Below are 21,936 nucleotides of genomic sequence, written 5' to 3' on the forward strand. Positions count from 1 at the left end.
AGGTAGAGACTCCTCATTTGCTATTGCAGCCTCTGCAGCCCCGTGGGAGGCTTGTTTTGGTTTTGCTCTGTTATTTGTGAAGCACATGGAGAACTAAGGTTTTTTCCAGCATTAGGAAGATTTTTTTTTTCCCCCAGTCAACCGAAGGGAATGTAAATGCAGTAGAACTTTTAATGCTATGTTTACATTTCAGGATTCAGAATCGCTGTGGGTTTGCACAGCATACATGATTTTCTACCATTGAGCGCCTGCTTTGTCAGATGAGATAGCAGATTTAGCCCCCGAAATGCCGTAAATGAAGTCATGGCAAAGAAACCTGGAAAGTATATAAAGATGCTGTTGTCTGGATCAGGAAGAGAATAGAAATAGCCCTCAAAAGTTGAAATTTCCAGCTGAAAAATTTTAATGTCTACTTACAGGTAGGCAGTGTGGCCTAGCCACAAAGCTCAGGATTTTCCCATCAAACAGGATTTGAGGCTCAGCTTAACTATGACTGGCTCTTTCCAGAAATGAGTTGACTTTTTTGATCTCTTTGCTCAGGAACGCTACTGCTGCCAGCAACAAGGCTGAGTAGGAAGCACCTAGCAAATGGTAGAGGTTTGAAACCGGTAGTTACCATCTTCCTGTTCTTAGAGCTGCTAGATTATATATGTCCAGGTGATGTTGCAAAAGAAGCCACATACTTTCACAGCTTACAAATAACCCTGGTTTTAGCACTTGCTTCTTCTCTCATTAAATCCTACCGCCTTTCCTGTTTGTCAGTCCCCGCTTCAGCGTAGTCGAGTAGGTGAGGATTTCCCCACTAGGTCAGCTTCCACCTGCTCTGGGCCCGGAGAAGGAAACTTGGAAGAAAATTGTAAACAGGTAGATTTTAAACTATGTACTAATTTGAAAAAAGACACTTCACTGTTTGCATTGTAGATTATTAATACTGATTACCCTTGGCAAGACACTGAAAAGATTGTGAAGAAATCTAAAATTCATATAATACTATGTTGAATGTGTGTGTGTGTGTGTGTGTGTAAATGTTTGTGTTTTGATGTGTTTTATGATTAACTACCTGCCCAAAACATAAAGCTATGTTGAGTGTAGTCCCCTACCATATGCAAGATACTAAATAAGGAATGTCTGGAGGTTTTGAAGTAACCTTTCTTTGGCGATTTTCTAAAGCAATTTTAATGACCATCTGGAGGGAAGCAATAATTGTTTAATAAATTAGAAACCTTCTCTTTCTCCCAAAGTTTAAGTTTTCCCCAGTTAATACCAGCGCCGAAGCATTTGTCAAAAGCTTTATTGATTTCCTGTCTCAAAGAACTCTTTCCTGCCTGCAAGGCAGTTAGTTGATAACCCCGGGAGTTCTTTCCATAGAGTGACTGTAAGATTTGAAGGACCTTTTGCCCTCATCTACCAGTTTCTACTGCTGAGTGGGCGTGAGTGGGAGTCAGTTCCTTTTAAGTTGCCATTTGGTCTTTAAAATAAATGACCCTAGAGTTGTCCGTTAAGAGAAGTCAGCAGCAACCTTGCGTTTTTGGTCGGGCCGCTCACTGGCCCTGCCTCTTATGAAAGGCAAGAGTTCAATGATGGAACAAGAACAGTGGTGCACTCCACTTTTTGATCCATTATTGAACACGAGCTATGCCCCAAGCTTTTCAAAATGAATCTCTTCAACTCATCGCTATGTTTGGAGTTACTCCTTTAAAGAGAACGTATTGATGATAATGATAAATATAACCCAGTTTTCTTCCTTGTTTGGATTCTAGTATTCTGACTTCTCACTAACACAGAGGGTTGTAGATAAAATATTTTAGGACCATACAGTCTCATTCCTTTTAAAACTGTGATATAAAATATTTTTAAAATAACAGATTTAAATCATATTTTCTACCCATTTCTGGAGTTTGGACCTCGTTAGAAAGGATTTTACTTTGAAAACAGCTTTAAATCCCCAAGGGTGACTTTTGAAAAATGTATAAAATCATTTACATTTCATATTTTGGAAAATGTAAAAATAAGTTACATTCATTTATATGTGTAAATCACCACACGTACCATCTGTCCAACGAGTTATATTTTCACAATTCCTCCATCTCTCTTTTGGATTTCTTATCAAAATTCACCATTAGGGTTATTGAAAGAGAAATTTCTGTAGTGGGCCAAAATGTAAAGTCTGCTGCAATGGCTTTCCCACGTGACTAAGTCACTCATAGCACATGGCCACTAGTTAGCACAGTTTCTAGGCCTATCGTCTTGCGGCTCTTTTGTCCCTGAAAGATCCCGCTGATTTTTATAATTTGCTTCGTAAAAAACCTCAAGTTAGTTTGTGATATTAGATATCCTGTGATTCTGGGAAGAAACACGGTTTTTTTAAGTAAAGGTAGTGGCACATTTCACATAAAAATACTGATATATTTTATAATTTTGAAATGCCATTGTCATTCATTAAAAAATAAGTCCCTAAGCTTTCTTACTAAATTGGCAACATTTTCTTTTTTTCTCTCCCTGCTAAAACTCAAGTCTGTTTCTTTCTTTCTCTTTGAAGTGCATTTTTTTCTGCATGCGTTTTTTTCCTAACATCTAACAAAAATGTCTTTTTTCAATGCACAGGTTACTTTGCATGATTTTTGGAATTTAATCTTATACAAATATAAAGGTCAAGTTAATGTATATTACATTGGTGGTGAAAAAGATTCCTTCAGCTAACTATTAAGTATGTTTCAATAATATGAAAATGTGTAGTACAATCGGTTAATAGTGTGTTTTGCCTGTGTCATGAAAGCACACGGGCCCCTTGGGGTTTAATTTGGATGGAAAGGCTACTGATGACTATATTTGGAGGTCAAGGGAAGAAAGTAAGATACTTTTGCCCAGTCTGTGCTTAATAAATGCTTTTGATAGGTCTAAAATCTGGTTTTTGATTCTGTAAAAGACATTCTGGTATTTTAAAATTCATAATTTTTATTTCTGGTTAAATACATTTGGGTCCTTGGATTTTTTTGTTTTTCTTTCTTCGGACACAAATAGTAGTTTTGTCTTAACTGGGCCCAGGATTAATTTTAACATTGTGAAAGCATTGAAATATTTTGCGGTGTTTACTTCCAAAGCATTTCTCAAGCAGATATGTATTTTGTAATGTTTGTTTATTTTCGAGAGAGAGAGAGCAAGCGGGGCAGGGACAGAGAGGGGGACAGAGGATCAAAAGCGGGCTTTGTGCTGATAACACAGAACCTGACATGGGGCTCGAACTCGCGAACTGCGAGATCACGGTCTGAGTCAAGGTTGGACGCTCAGCCGACTGAGCCGCCCAGGTGCCCCAGCAAATACGTTTTTTGTAACACCTTATGTCACGGGTAAAAATATTCTGAAGAATTACTACAATCCTAGAAATTTTGAGTCTTTGGAAAAATAAATGTATCCTTTTAGTCAGAAGAGTATGTGATGCATTTTTCTTTCTTTTGAGTCTCAGAAATTTGTAAGAGATGCCATTATATACCAAAGTCTTCTCTTGGCAGTTGTTCTAAATCAAAACCCTTGGAACTAATTCCTCAGGCATTGTTTTTTAAGCTCACTATGCCTGCTGCTACTTAGAACCATAGAAAGACTTGCTGGAGAAATCCGAGTCTCATAGGGCTACTGTTGCTTCAGCTCATTGCTTTCCCACCTTGCTGCCAGAGTGCTCACTGCAGTACGTTGTCTCAGTTAATAAAGTAGAACGTTTGCCAAAACACCGAATTTGTACCATTTAAGTCTGGTTTGCTTCCCAAGGACTGGCCTTTCTCACTTGGCAGGTGCAACAGGGGTTTTTCAGATGTATTTAAACTCTTTCTCTAGATTTTCTCAGTCAAAGTGGAGCTTGAGGAAAAGTGGTTGCTCAGGTTAGCCCATTGGCAGCTCCTGTAGAAACTTGTTCCCTCCAGGGGCACCAGGAGCCCTGTCCAGTGCTGACTTGGTAGAGTGAACCATCTTCAGCCTTTCCATGTCCTCTCGTTGTTTTACTTACTGACTTAGCAGCTTTGTCCCTCATGCTAGACAGCATGGGGAAGGTCATTGAATATGAACATGCTGTGGATATCCCAGGCCAGGGCGTGAAGGTGAAATGGGGGCGTATTTTCCAGATTGAAGTCAGGCTGTTTATAACCGGTGATCCTATTTTCTCCAAATGCCTTTTGTGTGTGTGTTTTATGACGAAGCTGTCCTCTTACTATTGTTTGACTCATATGAAGAAAGTTTTGTGAGACCATTTTAATGAATGTTTTGACCAGAATATGCTGTTGTCTGTTACATAATGAATCACATCTTCTTTTTCCAGGCAGCACAAATTGTGCTGATCTCTCTGTTTGAATTGAACACTCCCGAATTTACCATGTTACTTGGTGCCTTGCCAAAAACCTTCCAGGATGGTGCCACCAAACTCCTGCATAACCACCTCAAGAACTCTAGTAACACCAGTGTGGTGAGTGCCTCAGTCACGACTGGTGCCTCTGTACTGACCGTGACCTCTGCGAGTCCCTTGTCTAGACTTGCTCTGATAGAATGGCCAGCTTTCTTGTTCTCTTTCAGTAAACTGTGGGTGTCTGGAGGGTGGGGGTGTGTCTGGCCCCTGCAATAGTCCCAACGAATGAGCGAACCTAGTGTTTAAACATACCCTTTTTCTTAAGTGAGATTGTTGAATCCGTTAAATTTTTACTTGGTCACTTAGCCCTTTGTTCACTGAATTACTTATGTTTTTCATGCTATAAAGATGGAAGGACTCAATTGTGTGTGTGACTCTGGCACAGGTGACATCAGACGGTTCAACTTGAGGCACCCCTGCGTGACAGCTATCCGTTTGGGGTGTATCTGCACTTAAAATTGACCTTATCATTCTTTAAAAAAAAAAAGAAAAAGTTACCCCGATTGTGCAAGTATTTATCTTACTTCATTCTGCTTTCACCCCAGGGCTCTCCGAGCAATACAATTGGCCGGACTCCCTCCCGACACACCAGCAGCAGGACCAGCCCCCTGACCTCACCCACCAACTGTTCCCACGGGGGCCTGTCTCCCAGGTAATGCCATTTCCCCAAAAGTGAGGAAACCACCCCAATGTCTGTCCACCCCATTCCTAGGTTTTTAGACCAAGCTTAACACCAAAAAATGGATGGGTATCAGGAGATCATGGGGTCTAGTAGTCTGTATAATCTTGGGCAAAGCAGTTGACTTCTATGGCGAAATGGCCAATTTGTGCTGAATGTTCTTGGAGATTCTTCCAGCTCTAAGCACTCCCTAGTAACTTAAAGATTTTAAGGCTAAAAGCCACATTTAGTACTGTTTCACGTAGAAACGACTTAGAAATTCATCACCTATTTTGTAAGTGGTAGGAGCGCCTTATGGTATTTGTCATCTAAATAAATCCCTTGTAGTCCCACACAAGGCCTAGGGTAGTTTTCCAGACCAGCAGTCATTCCAGGCATAGTTGCTGTAATTACGGGCTCACGTTTGAAGCAGACTCCTGCTCCAGAGAGGTATTTAGAACCCAAGAACTGAAATTAGATCATCGTTTTCAGACTTTGTTGGGACCGTGCAAGCATTGGTCTTACAGACTCTGAGTCAGTGGCTTTAAATAAGAAAAATGCCTTGTCCCAGCATCTGTAGACTTCTCCATCTGGCCAGAGCCTGTGGAAGTCTCTGCATGGTGACTTTAGTGACCCACCCCCCACCCCCCACCCCCGGTGTGTGTTGGAGCCTTCCATGGCCTCACACTGAGTAATGGCCGTAGAGTAGAGACCAGACTTGACAGTGCCCAGACGTGTGAGGGTCGTACGTACATGCTGTATTTGTCTCCAAGAAGGCCACATCTTTGAGGTCTCTGGGCACGAGGATCGGGGGCTGTGTCTTCAGGGTTGCCGACACCAGGATGACAAGAAGATACTGCAAGTACATGCCATCTTCCCTTCAAGGGTTGCCTCTTTAGTAGGAAAATATTACAAGTGCCTTTAAATTTAGATTTTGAATGATCAAGAGTCTCCCCAAATATTCTGTCATGACCAATGAAGTCCTCTTGAGTTTCTCAAGTTGTCATCTAAGTATTTGGAGCATACCAAATTTGTATTTTTCTCTTGGTGACACAAAGTATTTTGTATACTTACAGTATCCTACCATTTGTATTGCCCTACTTATAATCTCTCTAAATGCCCCTGGTGCCATGTTTAGGTAGAATGAAGAATGATGTCACGTCTCCAAGTTTGGTCTGTGTTGTCATGATTTTGGCAGGCTGTTATGATCAGACAATTGAGATCAGAAGTGAGTGAAAATACGTCTGAATTTCCCCAGGTGTTACTGAAGCTCCACTATTTTTTTTTTTTTTTCTATGTTAACATCTGTATCTTAAGCATATGGCTAGTCTTAAATGACCAGGGTCTGGTGTTAACGGTAAAATCAGAGTTCTCTTTCTTGGGGCAGGGGAATGGGGAGGGTTTTATGGAAAACTTGTATTCTCTGTAAATTGTTTCTTTTGTCTAGAAGTAATACTTCACCATTAATTGGGAAATCTGCTCTTCCATAATACACGATTCATACTCCTTATCTTTTATTTCATTATTAGGGTGGCACATTCCTTAGGTAATAAGCAAAAGGTAAAATGCAAGTTAAGTATTTTATTATATGTGCTACTAGTCTAAGTAAAGGATCAGTGGTGGCTGCTAGCATAATCCAGCAGAGCTAAGAATTGGCTGGGGTGTTAATCTTCATGGATCCCCAAATTATTAAAAATTTAATTTATTTTTCCAGCTCACCATTTATTTTTAATTGGTCTGGTCATAATTTTTATTGTCAGGATTGCAGATCAGTGGAAGGGATTAATTTTCAATATTAATATCATTTTCAAGATTAAGGCCAGTGGTGGCATAAATGTTTTCTTGTCAACAAATTCCTCTTTAGGGAATTATTTAGTTGTGTTTTTTCTTTATTTTTTAAAAGAATGTGCCCTCCGTCAGTGCGTACGTAGCCAGATGGCCTTAGCCAATTTGAACTCACAACCAAAACTGTCCAGAAGTGGGAAAAAAGGCTTCCTGTCATATCACTGGAAATACTCAAATAGGCCTCATACTTTCACCAGGAAAATTATAAAAGAAATGAACTCTTGCATTAAATAGGAGAATGGACGAGGTTACCCCATTCCTAGGGAGGTGATAGACAAGTTCCACCACACATAATCCCAGAGTTTTCTGAGCAGTGCTCTTGAGGCATTTATTTTCTGTGACCTGCAGTTCTTTTGGATCATCTTAACCATAAAATGTTAGCTTTGTTATTCTTACAGGAAAAAGTCATTACCAATTTCTGCTTTTTAATCTAATTTTTTTTGTATCAAAACAAACTGTAGTTTTTTTTTTAGTCCCAAAATTCTAATGCTCAGATCATGGTGTGTTATTGGCAAATATTCTAAAATGATGAAAAAATCTAATTTGATAGTTACAGAAAAATTGCTAACGAGGAGGTTGTTTTTGCAATAGTATTAGAGAAGCCGGAGCTAACACTAAACCTTGGTGAAACATTCCATTAATTGTTTTTTTGTGTGAAGGAAGAATTACTCCTTACCCCTAGCTAGTAAACAAATACTGCTGGGTATTTGAAGAGATTTGTAACCTGGAGTTTTGTCTTTAAACACATCCGTATATTTTAGCTCATTTTACCCAGTGTGATTTGTGTTAAATGAAAAACCGAGTTGCAAGGGGCTTCAGAAATGACAGGACATCCATTCCTTTTGAGATGAGAAAGCGGATGGCCTTCCTCACCCTGGTCTGCTGAATGTTCTTGACAAACGTGGTGTAGAGCAGAATGACACTAATAACAGAGCATCCCCTCTGTTACCCCCAGCAATAAAGGGTAATTTTAGGTGGATTTTACAGCCATTGCATCAGAGGATCAACAGTTTCCATAGAAGCCAAGTGGGGATTAACTGGGAAACTCAGCCTTCCGTAAGCTGTGGAGGGGCTGGTGCACCTCTCTGCTTTCCGCTGCACCTGTTAGCAGAACTCCAGGAGACGTAGTCACCCGGATTCTTCTTGTACCTCTGCTCCGATTCAGGGTGTGACTTAGAGAAGGTCTGTGGGCCCTCCTATGCTGTGGTGACCTCTCCTCTCTCCACGTACTTGCCTTCCAAAATGAGGCCACAGCTGTCTTTGGTGGAGACTAGTTCTCAGGACTATGATGAATGCCAGCCACAGGCGGTGCTGCCCCCTGGGGACGCGGTCTCTGATGCCACGACTCCATCCTGGGCCTCAGATCACATTTCCTGCCAGGTCAGCGCACGCCTCTCCCAGTGTGTGTGGCTCTTCTGAATCGCAGCAGCTGTTAGAACTGTCCGTCAGGGCCTCTGCAGACCCAGGCCACTGAGTGACATTCACGAAGTGAAGAGGGCTGCCTGTGTTCTCAGATGCATTTTAATTCTCATAGTAGGTGATGTGAGTAGGGGAATTGTAACCCTCTAGTGGTGCTGTTACTCTTTCAAAAAGAAATTGCTTGTGGTGGCCTCTGAGCTCCCATCTGATTGGATCCTGGCCTCAGGGAGCACCTTGCCCCCTGCTTGAGTGCTCTGGACAGAATGGCACGTTCTCTGAATCTTCCTGCTGTGGTCCCTTGGTTCTCGTTTGAATTAAGGCCCGAAATTCCTTGTCTGGCTCTTTGTAAGACAGTTGGTTGCATTACCCGAAACTGAACATCCATGCCTATTTGTGTGTAAGTGCTCACAGTGTCCTTCCCCTTGCACACACACACACCCCCAGTCTTACCCTTGGAATCTCACGTGATTTAAACATGTAACACACGATCGAGAGGGGAAGGAATAAAGCAGCCTCATCAGGGGCCAAACTGTAAAACAAAATTTGTTCAGTTTTCCTCTGTATGGTGAAGTGTACGTTTTGCTGCAGTTAACTCTGACAGAGCCTGGTCAAGGAAGGAGGAGACCGGAAGACATTCAGGATATCGTGTCTTCCTGTCCCCTCCCCCCTCCCCTCCCCGTTGCCTTGTGTTGTCTCTCTCTGATTCTCCTCTTCTGATCACTGCAGTCGGTTATGGGGTTGGAGTGCCGATGGGCTATCGAAGCACCCACCTCCCTTTTCTCAGCCTAACTCCATTCCCACCGCTCCCTCCCACAAGACTCTCAGGCGCTCTTACTCTCCCAGGTAACAAGCTACCTGTTAACCTTGTCCGAGGTGTCACAATATTATTGCTTTTCCAGGGTCGTCTCAGGTCTTGTGGAAAGCCTCTGGCTTAGATGAGCAGGAGTAGAGCCTTGGTGAGAAGTGTGAGCAGGCACATGGTCTCCGGACCCGCATGAGTGCAGCTCCTGCCGTGGCCCAGGGACAGATGACTGTTTCATCAACTGGCCAAATCCGTCAGCACCCACTGTGGCCCAGGCAGAGCTGAGCCCCCCACCCCAAAAGGTGCCGGGGCAGTGCCGTGCAGTCGAGGCAGGCGAGAGGGGCACAGTTTCCTTCGTAATCTTCTCAAGCAGACAAGGCATTCCCACCCAGAAGCAAATGAGACCTGCCCTGTCCCAAACCCTACCTGTAGCGCTCGTCCTGCTGTTGATGACGTGGACTGCTTTCTTGCATAAGGTACCCTCACGTGGCGATAGTCTGATCCAGAAGGGGAAGTCAGGAGGTTTTCACTGCTGCATCTCACTGAGGTGCCCTTGCCTCTAGGCAGTGGAGGGGTCGGTATCTAGAAGAAGGAGGTGGGGCTTCCTTCAGATTTAAGACAGATGGTAAATCAGTGGGACAAAGTAGGGCCCATGGATTCCCTTAGTTTACTGCTTGAGAGTCCTTTAGGTGCTTATTATAAAGGTCCAAAGATCAGAGGACCCCTTCCCTTGAAGCCTATAACTGTGTGAGCAGAGCATAGGGCAGTTCACCCATCTTTGTGCTGTGCAAAATGAGTTTGTACCCTCTGATAGGATGGGGTAAAAACAAAACAGAAAAAGGTCTGCTACTTCTGAATGCTTCACGGATAGCTTTTGCACAGAAGCTTTACATTTCTACTTTTGTGTCCTCAGCACAATGAAGCTGTACATATGAACAAGTCCACTGTGTCAGGTTTTAACAACACCTTTCTTTTGAAACTCTTATAGGTCTAAGAGTAGCTTCCCAAGTGTTCAGAGAATCCTATAATGACTGTTTCTAGGTACGCAAGGTTAGGGAAAAGGCACAGCAACAACGTGACCACTGCTGTGGTCAATGTTAATGAAGCGTGTCGCTTTACTTCCTTTTTTTAAAAAAAGATGAGCCAGGCCTCGAAGTAGAAGTCCCATTTATGACTGTCTTCCAGTACACTGACCTGTGTGCCCTAATGGGCACTAAGCTTCACCCCCAGCCACTCTCAAGACCCCATTTCCAGAATCATCCTTCACACATACACAGTAACACAGCTGATGCTAATAAATACCCATAACTTTTGTTGGCCATCGGAGGGAGAGAGCATTGACAAGAGATTTTTACATTTAGAGAAACCTGTCCGTTACATAAAAATAAGAGGAAACCTTTGTCTCTTTGCTCTCTGTCAAAACTGTGTTGATGGCATAACACAGAATGATTATCCTAATTCCATACCTAGAATCTTAGTGTCCTTCCCACTGCAGACATATTTTCCCTACAAAATGACAAAAGAGGAAAATCTGAGAAAGCAACCTTCCTGCCTCTGGTGTCTCTGTTCTTGGACACCTGACCTCACCCATCTCCCCACCCTTGATATGGACCCTTTACAACAGGGCAGGTCCAGAGCTCTATTCTGCCCCAGTGTTGGGTGGCATGGCCTGACCTTAGGCCAGTGAATATTGACCCATTGAGCAACTCTTCCTAATCTGAAGAATTCTAAGGAAACCCTCTGGGGTCTAATCGCAGTGTTTACAGAAGACCGGGAGCTGGCCTGTAACTAAAGGATTACGTCTCTGAGCTAGGGGGCAGGTGGCAGACTAGGGTCTACCTAAGCAAAGCCTCCTCTAAGAAAGCCACTGCGTCCCTCTTGCTGTGCTCTCTTATGTTCTGCTGGCCGGGGCCCCGGTATCTGGGATTCCCCGATGACAGCTTTTGTGGGAATTTCCTTTTTCCCTACAAAATGAGGGCTCGTAGGCATTGATTTGGAAAAAAACAAATGCCAAAACATGAACTAGCAAAGAAAGTAACGTTATCTGGTTCGTGTTGGAGAAAAGCAATGCCGTCTCTCACCTGCCGCTCACAGTTTTAGCTTCGTACCAAGGAGATACTTCAAACATCAAGTCTAAAAGAAGTGTCATCCCGGATTGCAGCCGGTCACGCACATGTACTCCTCACTATTAATTGAAAGTAAGAAGGAGGAGCATTAACTGGCAGAATCCTTTATTTTCTTATTTTGAGACGAGGCTATAAAGTTCTGTGAACGGAAGTGAAATATTTTAAGGCCATTGAGGTTACGAATGATGAGATGAATGAAGTGAAAGCTAATGTTATCTGAAGCGACATATGGAAAATAATATTGTGACATCCCTAAAAAGCTGAACGTTCCGCCAGACTTGCTCTTGTCCATCTGTCATTCTTTCAGTTGTTTTTTTTCCTTTTTTGCATGGGCTATGCTATTATTTTTGGTTGTTGTGATTAAAAGTATTTTAAGGCATCTTTTTTACATCTCGTATACATAATTTTTTGTTTGAGTCATACTCAGTCTTTATATATAAAAAATAGTGTACTGGCCAGATGTATAAATGCCTTTGCTCCCACGGAAGCTGGTATTGTGGTGTTTTAGAAAGGAGGGGCAGGGACCGACCCCCTGTGCTCCTCAGTCACGCTTTCTTCACATTAAAGTAATGTTGCCCCATAGACAGACAACCTTATGAACTTAGCAGGGGTTGACATCTTGAATTCCATTCAGGTTTTTCCTTCCACTTCCCGTCAGTATATACATGGGACTTTAGCTGTTAACATGTTCATTCACATTTCTTTGTGTTTGCTGCCAGAGCCCGTCTTTGAGTTGGCATGTATTTTTGTGAGCTCTCCAAGCACAGTTGGGGTATAGATTTTCTTTCACTCATCAGAAAACAAGAAAGTTCTATCTGGGCGAGTTTTGCAATTTTAGGCAAATAGCTCCCATCTCCAAAGGTGAGTTCAGATGTTGTGCCCCAGCAGGACGTGTCCAGCCACAGAAAACACCTGGATGGTTCCAACCGAGAGCCAGTAGAGGTCTGGCTCCTCCCAAGTGAGGACCGTCGACCTCTTACCTTGCTCATCTGCCCAAACCATTAAGAAAGAAAAGAAAAGGTGGCGAGGGGGGCTTAGTAAATATCATTTGTTTGTAAGCTACAGGAAACAGCCTCTTGTGAGAACGTACAGGGTTGGTTGTGTCGCACGCAGGAAAGGTTCCTGCCAGCGATGGTCTAGTTTCAGTTACTTCTTCTGAAGAACGAAAGACTGCGTGTCTTTAGTCCTGAATGATGTTGTCGAATGCTCACTTAAACACACCCAAGGATTCTTTGTCCCTAGCAATCCTCAGTGTAGCTCCAAGACTTTGTGGAAGTTCAGTTAGACCAACTCATCTGATCTTCTCTTCGAGTTTGTTTGAAACACGTGACACTCAACACAGTTGTTTTGCCTTTACCCTTGGTTGACTGTTGCTTCATGTTTTGCCTTCTTTATGCTGTGCTTTATCCTGTGCTTTTCTTGGATACTCTCGGTGAGGGACAGCGGGCTATTCTCGGGACCCGCTTCCGTGCACTCTCCGGACCGTGAAAGGCTGCCTGTTGACACCCTATACATGACACCCAAAGGCTACTTGGGATTTTTGCTTAGTTTCTGATTTGGCTCTGCTCAGCCCACTAAAGGAACAATCGTTGGCATCACTTTTCTGTAAGGGACGAATGTTTCTTGCTTTTTGAAATACTTCTAGACATCCATCTAGGAACGTGACTCATCTGTATAAGATCTGTTTTTATTGTAAAACGCAAAATGTCAGCACCTTGGAAGAGTTTGATATTCACAGCAAGCTCCTGGGTTAGATGGCACGAGAGAGACTGTCGGGAGCCTTTTGGTAGGGTGGATCTAACTTGGAATCGTTTTTGAACGTAGGGTTTTATTTCACAAGTTTCTAACCCCAGTGAGCATTACCCAGTCTTGTGAGGTCGTTAGCTTTGCCCCTCTGAAACTTGCTTGTAACACTAGCTTTATTTTGAAATGCCCACCCCTCTTACCCGTTTGTACATTTGAGACCAGTAACAACCAGACTCCTTGTTTCCATCTTCAAGATACGAAAGTTATTTTTCCACTTTCATTACCTCGTGCATTGTCACCAGTTGTCACCCTTTGAGTTCTTGCATTCTTGTGGTTATTGCTGTGCCCCCCACCGGGTCTTACCGAGTGCTGATGTGATGTGTTTGGGGCCTGGTTTGACAAGGAACACGTGCAGTTGTCCAGTGGTGGCACTCTAACAGGTGTCTCCTTTTCATTCCAACTCGCCTAAAGACACGAAATTGTAATTATACCTCACTCCATAAACTGTTGGAAGTAATTTATACCCATGCCTCAAATTTATGCGTGTGCTTCAATTTAAGAAATACAATATCTTTTGATCCTTTAGCATGCTGGAATATGATACAGAGAACCTGAACTCTGAAGAAATTTACAGTTCTCTGCGTGGAGTTACAGAAGCCATTGAAAAGTTTAGTTTTCGAAGCCAAGAGGATCTGAACGAGCCAATTAAGCGAGATGGCAAAAAGGACTGTGACATTGTAAGTATCTCCGGGCTAACAGAGAACTATTTCGGTGAAGTGAGAACTCTGAGGACTGACCACGTGAACACTGAGCTTCATCATCATTTGTGTCTTGTAGCTAGAAGAGTATTATCTTAAGAGGCCTGAGGCAACTTTATAAAATTTTGAGTGACCCCCAGCTCTCTTTGTGAAGAATGTAAACTAACTTGTCCCCTCAGTTTGCCTTTGTTTATCCTGGACATATTTTTGTTCCTGTGATGTGATGAAAATAGTAGGCCTGAATCAAAAAGCAGTGCGGTTCTCTGGGAGCTGTAGTTCCTGCAGAGGCAGGCGGATCCGTGGGGAGTGGTGGTGCGGCGGGAGCGGGCAGGGCTCAGTACTGATGAGTCAGGCTGTGCCGGTCCCGGTGCTCAGAGGTGGTGCTGTCCTCGGAGCCTCGTGAAGCAGAGGTCGAGGGGAGTGTGTGGTCAGATAGGAGGACGGGCCTGGGAGAAAGCAGAGAGGTGGCAGGGGGGATGGCATGAGTTCTCTTTGCGGTGGCTGGCGTGCAGAGAGCGGGCCTGTCGCGTTGGTGGCCAGGTTTGGGGAGGAGGCTGCAAGGGTTGGCTCAGGAAGGGTACTCCCTTTCCTGTTGGTGTGTGACTCCACTCGGGGGTCACTGGAGATTTTTAACCAAGGAAGTGGCGTGGCCACACTTAAAATTTTAGGAAACCTGCTGCCCCTCTGAGATGGAGAATGACTCTGGAGGAAGTGGGGTCGGTAAGGCATGAGCTGAAATAACAAGAGTCCGAAGTCTCTGGCTAGAACTGTTAGGTGCTTGTGCCGTTCAGTGAGATCATATCACAGAAGGAGAAAAAAATGTGTGTTAACCCCTTTGGAACTTAATGAGTTCAGTTTTGGATGTGTGTGACTTGGGGGACATAGGGAGAGTATCCAAGCACACATACTCCTTAGGCCTTTGCAGATACCAGTCTGCAGTTCAGGCTGGCCGCTCGGCCCGGAGATGAAACATTGAGAGACGTTGACTGGTTGCCTGATGGTAACTAGAAAGTGAGTGAAATCAACCAAGTAAAGGGTAAGGACAAAATCCTGGGGAGCATCAACACTAAAGGGAAAGACGGAAGGAGAGGACTTGGGAGAAGGGCTACAGGTTATTATTGCATGGGAGACCAGGAGAGTGGGGTGTCAGAGAATTTAAGGGAAACTTTGGGAAAGGCCTTGTAGCCAAAGAGGTGATGCTGCAAAGACAGCGACCGGTCAGACGTGAAGGGAAAGGACTCCGCTGGATTTTTTTTATTTTTTTATTTTTTTATTTTTTTTTACGATCTGCATCAAATATTGTATTTTAGCTGAAAGTATATAAAACACACGTTTATTCACCATTGTTCTGATGTAGAGCCACGACCTCTTCTTGGAGAATGGACCCACTGTTTGGATTTCCATGTTCTTCTTCTCAAATAAACTTTACGCACTTTAGTCTTGGTCTACGGTTTCCAGATCTAGTTTCTTCCAGGAGCCCCATCTGTTTTGTGAGCACCGTTCAGAGCAGAGCTGAGCGTGGAAAGCAGAGTGCAGTGGGTTGAGGACCAGCTTGAGTAACAACCTGGACATTGAGGAGGGATCATCCAGGACCTTTTCCCCGGGGAGACCTGCCCCGTCTGAATGCACATGGGACCAGTTAGGAGAAAAGTATGGACGATGCCGTGGCAGGGCGTGGGTGATTGGTGGACACGGGTCCTTGAGGACATGGCAGAGGAGGCAGTCTGGGCACTGGTGGCCGTAGCTGGGAAGCAGGGTGGGCTGGGTTGATGTGGGGCCAGGAAGTGGAGGGCATCCCCACTGACCACTCCCACTTTCTGTGGGCAGCAGAAAGAGGCCGACCTGACTCCGGGAGTTCAGCTGTGGTGAGGAGAGTGGAAAGAGTGGAAAAGGGCTTCCAGAACACCTGTGGGGAGCGAGGGGTTCAAATTAGGGAATCCGAAGCCCTGCTAGGAACAATAGAGGCCCTAAGAGAAGGTGGATGCTTTCGTGTGTATTTTTCTATTTCTTTATATATATTTATGCATCTGTATGCTTGGAGTAGGCTGTAGTGTGTTTTGTTTGTTTTTGACGCAAGTGACATCACGGTGTGCATTCTGTTGAGTGTAGCATGTGAGCACTTTCCCCCCGTCTGCATTCTCCTGTGGGAATTTTTATGGTCAGGTGAGAATTCGTCACATGGATACCACAATCATGTACTCAGTGCCCTATTTTGGAACATTTGAGTGATTTCCGCTTTTTCAAAGCATAAAAATTCTCTGGCGAAGTTGAAAGGGGTGAAGCTTGCCGAGTGAAGGTAGCAGGCGAGGCATGGAAGCAGGATTGTCATTGGTGGGATCAGCAGGATGGGGTGCAGGAGCCCCCAGGCCAGACAACAGGGTGGGTGGCAGGATCGGGGAACATGAGAGGACGAAGTGGAAATTGTTGAACAGGTTCGAAATTCACGATCTTAGCTGCTGATTACCGGAGTGTGAGCGAAGAAGCTGGGCTGGGTGTGAAAATGCATTATGTGTGAAAGACTCGGGAGCCAGTGTACCTCTTTGGTTTGATAAGTGACCCAGTGTAATAAGACAGACCTCCGTAAGGATGAATGTCAGAGCCACTAGGAAGACAGTTCCCCAAAGCAGAGATGGAAACGTTCAACGTGCAGGAGAAAGTCCATCCTTACGGGTGATTACAGAAATGCAGCAAACATACATTTGAGGCTCCACTTTATTTCTAAATTGTTCCGCTTTGTTTCGGGTAGAAATTAGAATATTTAGGGGCGCCTGGGTGGCGCAGTCGGTTAAGCGTCTGACTTCAGCCAGGTCACGATCTCACGGTCCGTGAGTTCGAGCCCCGCGTCAGGCTCTGGGCTGATGGCTCATGATGGCTCAGAGCCTGGAGCCTGTTTCCGATTCTGTGTCTCCCTCTCTCTCTCTCTGACCCTCCCCCGTTCATGCTCTGTCTCACTCTGTCCCAAAAATAAATAAACGTTGAAAAAAAAAAAAAAAAAAAAGAAAGAAATTAGAATATTTAATGCTTCAGGATATGAGGGAACTAGTGTAATATTGGTGGCATGGGAACTTGATACAGTTGCTTTGGAGCTAAGTAAAATTATATTCGGCATAGGTGATTTTAAGTTTCATATCCTTTATCAAGTAATGTAACTTTTGGCAATCTGCTAAATAACAAATGCAGCAAGAGGTAAGAAAGGTATTATGTTACAGTGTAGTTTATTTCAGAGTTGTCTATAATAGCAAAAAATAGAAGCATTAAAAAAAAACAGTAGAAGGGGAATGGTTGAGTAAATCTTACTAGAACACAAGTAGAAATAGTGGTGTGATTAAACAATATGTTATTTTTTTTTTAATTTTTTTTTAATGTTTATTTTATTTTTGAGACAGAGAGAGAGAGAGAGCATGAACGGGGGAGGGTCAGAGTGAGGGAGACACAGAATCTGAAACAGGCTCCAGGCTCTGAGCGGTCAGCACAGAGCCCGACGCGGGGCTCGAACTCACGGACCGTGAGATCATGACCTGAGCCGAAGTCGGCCGCTTAACCGACTGAGCCACCTAGGCGCCCCATTAAACAATATGTTATTAAATACTTTATTTACACGGGACATTCTTACACTATGAGAAAAGCAAAATATATGACAGAATGTGTGCCATGATTCCCACTCTGCAAAGTCTGCATGAAGATAAGGACTGGTTTGAATATACAAGTTTAGAAAGTAAGAATTTTTTTTAGGGGCACCTGGGTGGCTCAGTCAGTTAAGCATCCGACTTTGGCTCAGGTCATGATCTCACAGCCTGTGAGTTCAAGCCCTGCATCGGGCTCTGGGCTGACAGCTCAGAGCCTGGACCCTGCTTCGGATTCTGTGTCTCCCTCTCTGTCTGTCCCCTCCCCGACTTGTCCTCTCTCACTCTCTCTCTTTCTCTCTCTGTCTCTCTCTCTCCCTTTCTCAAAAATAAATAAACATTTAAAAAAAATTTTTTTAAAGAAACATTTAAGTAAAAAGTCATCACCACCTACAAAACAGACTTCAGATGTAAATTAACAGGCTTTACATGTAAATTAGCGAGTGGAGAGGGGAAAACATAAGTGTGTTTAGTTCCTGCTCAGGTAGTTTATGAATTGGATGGTTTACAGATTGGAACCTAGTAACTATCCTTTGGTCAGTGGCCAGATTTCAAGGGAGAAATCTGGCTGTCCCAATACTTCTGAAAATGTAAAGGAAGAGTTTGTTAAAAGTCCTAAAAAGGAGCTGACCATGTGCCGTGCCTCAGGTGTCCCGCGATGGTGGAGTTGCGTCGCCTGCCACGGAGGGCCGGGGAGGCAGTGATGTGGTGGAAGGAGGCAGAACGGCCCTGGACAACAAGACGTCCCTCCTCAACACCCAGCCCCCCCGCGCCTTCCCTGGGCCGCGGGCGCGAGACTACAATCCCTACCCCTACTCGGACACCATCAACGCCTATGACAAGACAGCCCTGAAGGAGGCCGTGTTTGATGATGACATGGAGCAGCTTCGAGATGGTTTGTTCCTCTTTGCTTGACCCCCATCCAACTCCCCCCCTTCCCCCCTCCGGTCCAGAAGAGCTTTCTGTGGCTCTCCCTGGGCACAGCAGCTCTGGGCGTAGAGGGCAAACACACATGCAGACAGTCCTTCGTTTAGCCACTTACTGAGCCCCCACCATGTGCTTAGGCATGGAAAGCACATCTGTGCACAGAAGCGTGCACAGTCCCTGCCCTCTGGAAGCCAGCAGCCTGGCTTTCGTAGAGCCAGTCACGAAACCAGGAACTACTGGTGACCCAAACTTAGGGCTGCACACTGTGCAGTGAAGGAAGGTCAGCTGTGCCCCTCAGGGAAGGCTTCCGCGAGGCACAAGGGCCTGAGTGGAGGTCAGAAGCGCGAGGGGAGTAGCAGTTAGCGGGTGGGAGGCAGAGGCACAAGCCATCCCAGCAGAGGCTCAGCGTCTGTGTGTCCTCTCCCAGCCCTGAGCTACGGAAGGAGGGCCCGGTAGCACCGCTGAGAGCCCCCCGCTTTTCTCTCACACCAGCGTTTTAACCAGGTCTTCCTGGAGCTGCTTTGGTTGACTTCTGTCTCGTAGTTCAGAGAGAGGGGATCTGGCATATGCTGAGCTCCTGCATTACCATGTGCTTTCCGCTCAGCTGCTTTCTGTACATATCTAATGAGATAGAAGGGATTATTCCCATTTCACAGGTTAAAAAACTAACATTCAGAAGGGTTAAGTTACTTGCCCCAAATATAACATACTTGGCACGAACGGAACTAGTCTGATGACGTGCTTTGTTTTCTGACACTTGTGTTAAGACCAGTGTCCATTACTGAGTAACCGGTGAGTAAGCATGCATTGGAATGATGCTGTTTTTGTCTGGAACTTAATTAGTTCTTTTTTCACCTGATTGTCACGTTCACATAATAGTTTTTTTTTTTTGTTTTTTTTTTTTAGTATACGTATATATCCGTTTTGTTTCCAAGCCTTTGTTTTGTTTTTCAGTTTTAAATGAATTAAATCAGAACCCTAAATTAGAACCCTAAACAGATAGCATTCACTGTGTGTCATGAAGTGTATAGCTTGCTGGGGACAAGGAGGCAAATCAGACACAGTCCTTGGCCTCAGAGCAACTCATGGCCTGTCCGAGAAAAAAGACCTAACACAATGGCACTGGAAAGAGGGGGCGCCTCGCTAGAGCAGATGCTGGTTTCAGTGGGGACACAAAAGAAGGGGAACTGGGGGGCACCTGCCTGGCTTAGTTGGCAGAGCACGTGACTCTTACTCTCAGGGCTGTGAGTTCAAGCCCCACAATAGCGATGGGATCCTAAGACAGAAATGAAGTCCGGCAGTCGTTTGAAGGCACGTGCCCAGGTGGTTACTTGCCGTGGGTAGCAACCCTGTAAATTCCCAGGGATTCCCAGTGTCTGTTCACTGGGCCCAAGGCTAATGGCTTGGTGGTTATTATGAATTGCACTTTTTAGGAGTAGTGGGCTGTTTCCTTTTGTTGTTCAGACAGTTGACACATCATTTAACTTACCCATTTGTTGGTCTTGTTTAAGATAGAACAGAGATTGGGGTGTTGGTTGTTCCCTATTTACCAACTGCGTAAAAGGCTTCCTAAACTCACTAAATTTATGTAAGGCTTACCAACTGACTAAAAGGCCTAAAGAGAAAAGTGGAAAGGCAGGGGGGAAATGATTGAGTTCTTTAACATTTCAAACTTCCTGTGTGTTTGTTCCCTCGCACCTTAGAAGCTAAAAAAAAAAAAAAAAAAAAAAGTATGAAAATACAAATTTAAGTAGTTCCTAATGATTTGTCTTTGCCTTTTCATCCTTTCTATTGAAAGGAAGTGTTCAGAGTTGAGGTCTGTTAAGTTCATGGGAAGAGAAAGGATAGGTCTTTCATGGCTGAAGCCCTTTTGCTAAGTGGTTTTGGCACGTTGTACAGTCTGTGCATGGACAGTCCACGCACAGGCTCAACACCTTGATTAGTATTTGTTTGCTGTGCTAGTTACTAAGCTCTGGACATTCGGGGAGGGAAGGAATGTCAGACGGGTCAGTGAGGAGGGCCTGGAGGAAAATGTGCACGTGTCAGTGGGTGTGACGGCGGGAGGGGACTGTCCAGGGGTGGCCTGACTTGGAGCTGCTGCAGTGGAGATAGATTTGGGGGGAGGAGGACAGTCACGGAGAGACTTTTAGATGGCTTCTCCTGTTTGTCTGAACTCGAAGGGGGAAAACGATGGTGGGGGAGGGTAAGGATGTTGGTATTGGTACTTGACATCTGTTCCCACATCTCTGTTTTCCTGTTTGGTGAGACGGCCTGCTAAGGGTGTCATGAGCGGGCAGCAGACAAGGGTGAAGGGCATGGGGCAGGAATGACGGAGGGGGGCTGCCTCTGGGAGTGGAGAGCGGGCGGAGGGCGCGTCCACAGCCCGGTGTCCTCGTGAGGTGACTTTGTCTCGGTGTCTCTCCAGTGCCCATTGACCATTCTGACTTGGTGGCTGACCTTCTGAAAGAGCTGTCCAACCACAACGAGCGGGTGGAGGAACGGAAAGGCGCCCTGCTGGAGCTGCTCAAAATCACCCGGGAAGACAGCCTGGGCGTCTGGGAGGAGCACTTCAAGACCATTCTGCTCCTGCTGCTGGAGACGCTTGGAGACAAAGACGTGAGGCGCCTTCCTCGTCCTTGCGTTCCCCCCTTCCCGTGTGACGGGCTGTTAAGTCCTGTCGTTCTGGACTTTGGCTTCAGCTTTATTTCTGTACTGTGCCTGCTGTTTACATCAAAACATTTTCCAAATATTTTCTGAGCACCAGCTAGTGAGGTCATGTTTCTGTCAGAGATGGACCCCGTTCCTAGCTTATTTATATGTGTGTTTTCTTCTGTAATTGGGTTTGTAGGAGTTGAGGGAAACTTGTTCCTGCTTCAGGTTACTTTGTTTAACACAGAATTTCTTAAACCTTTGTTAGCACGGAATGGTTTTTTACAATGAGGTTTTTTTCTGTGTGAGTTTTAGGTTTCATGCGTAACTGAGAAATAGAGAAGTTCATTTTTTAAGAGACCCTACTAGATGCTGCCTTCCCTGAAGTTCTGTGTAGATGCAGCCGGCATCTGTGAGCAGCAACAGTGATTTTAACTGGTTAAGCAAGCAGTTCTGGAGCATGGGTTGTTTTCTGTTATCTTCTGTATTATTTTTTAAATCAAAAGCCCTCTTTGCCCTGTGACCTTTGAGTGTGACCAACGAGGAATTTGTGCCGTGCCCGGTCCGTAATCCACACCTGGCACCACGTAGATGACTCTTAAAGCGGGGAGTAACCTAGTGAGAGCCCTTCCTTCTCCCATCTGTGTGCCGGTCCCTTGTGCGGAGACAGCAGCAGATGTTGGGAATTGTCTGAGTGAAACTCTAGAAGTAAAAATCCACCTGTGCACTGGGCTTTGTGGAGGCCGCGGAAACAACGAAGCAGGTGTGATGAAGAACTCAAGGGCAGGACCAGGTGGATTTTGAGGAAGGTCAACACAGCCCACGGTGAAGGTCCCTCTCGGGGTCACATTGATGGTGACTCTGATGGAAGACGGGTGCACAGGGGGCCGGCGAATGCGGTGGCTCTGATTGCTTTCTGATGCTTCGGGTTAATGGTTTGGCGGAGGGTGGGGACAGACAGAAGTACAGTGATGGAGGAGGGTGGGGACAGAC

General features: G+C 44.9%; 1 protein-coding gene across 29 annotated transcripts in view; it reads left to right on the plus strand.

The window, feature by feature from the left end:
* Positions 1-21,936, plus strand: part of CLASP1 (cytoplasmic linker associated protein 1) — a 276,660-nt gene that overhangs the window by 227,636 nt on the left and 27,088 nt on the right. For 15 of the 29 annotated variants that reach the window (XM_045479475.1, XM_045479476.1, XM_045479479.1 and 12 more), the window contains 5 exons: positions 4,307-4,450; positions 4,936-5,042; positions 13,573-13,723; positions 18,016-18,262; positions 20,720-20,910. In XM_045479475.1, the coding sequence (XP_045335431.1) occupies positions 4,307-4,450; positions 4,936-5,042; positions 13,573-13,723; positions 18,016-18,262; positions 20,720-20,910 (840 nt within the window). Of the gene's footprint in view, positions 1-4,306; positions 4,451-4,935; positions 5,043-9,038; positions 9,156-13,572; positions 13,724-18,015; positions 18,263-20,719; positions 20,911-21,936 lie in introns of all 29 variants that reach the window. The other 14 variants (XM_045479468.1, XM_045479463.1, XM_045479469.1 and 11 more) reach the window with 1 other exon arrangement.

Source organism: Leopardus geoffroyi, chromosome C1, assembly GCF_018350155.1.
Source record: "Leopardus geoffroyi isolate Oge1 chromosome C1, O.geoffroyi_Oge1_pat1.0, whole genome shotgun sequence".
NCBI classification, from domain to species: Eukaryota; Metazoa; Chordata; class Mammalia; order Carnivora; family Felidae; genus Leopardus; species Leopardus geoffroyi.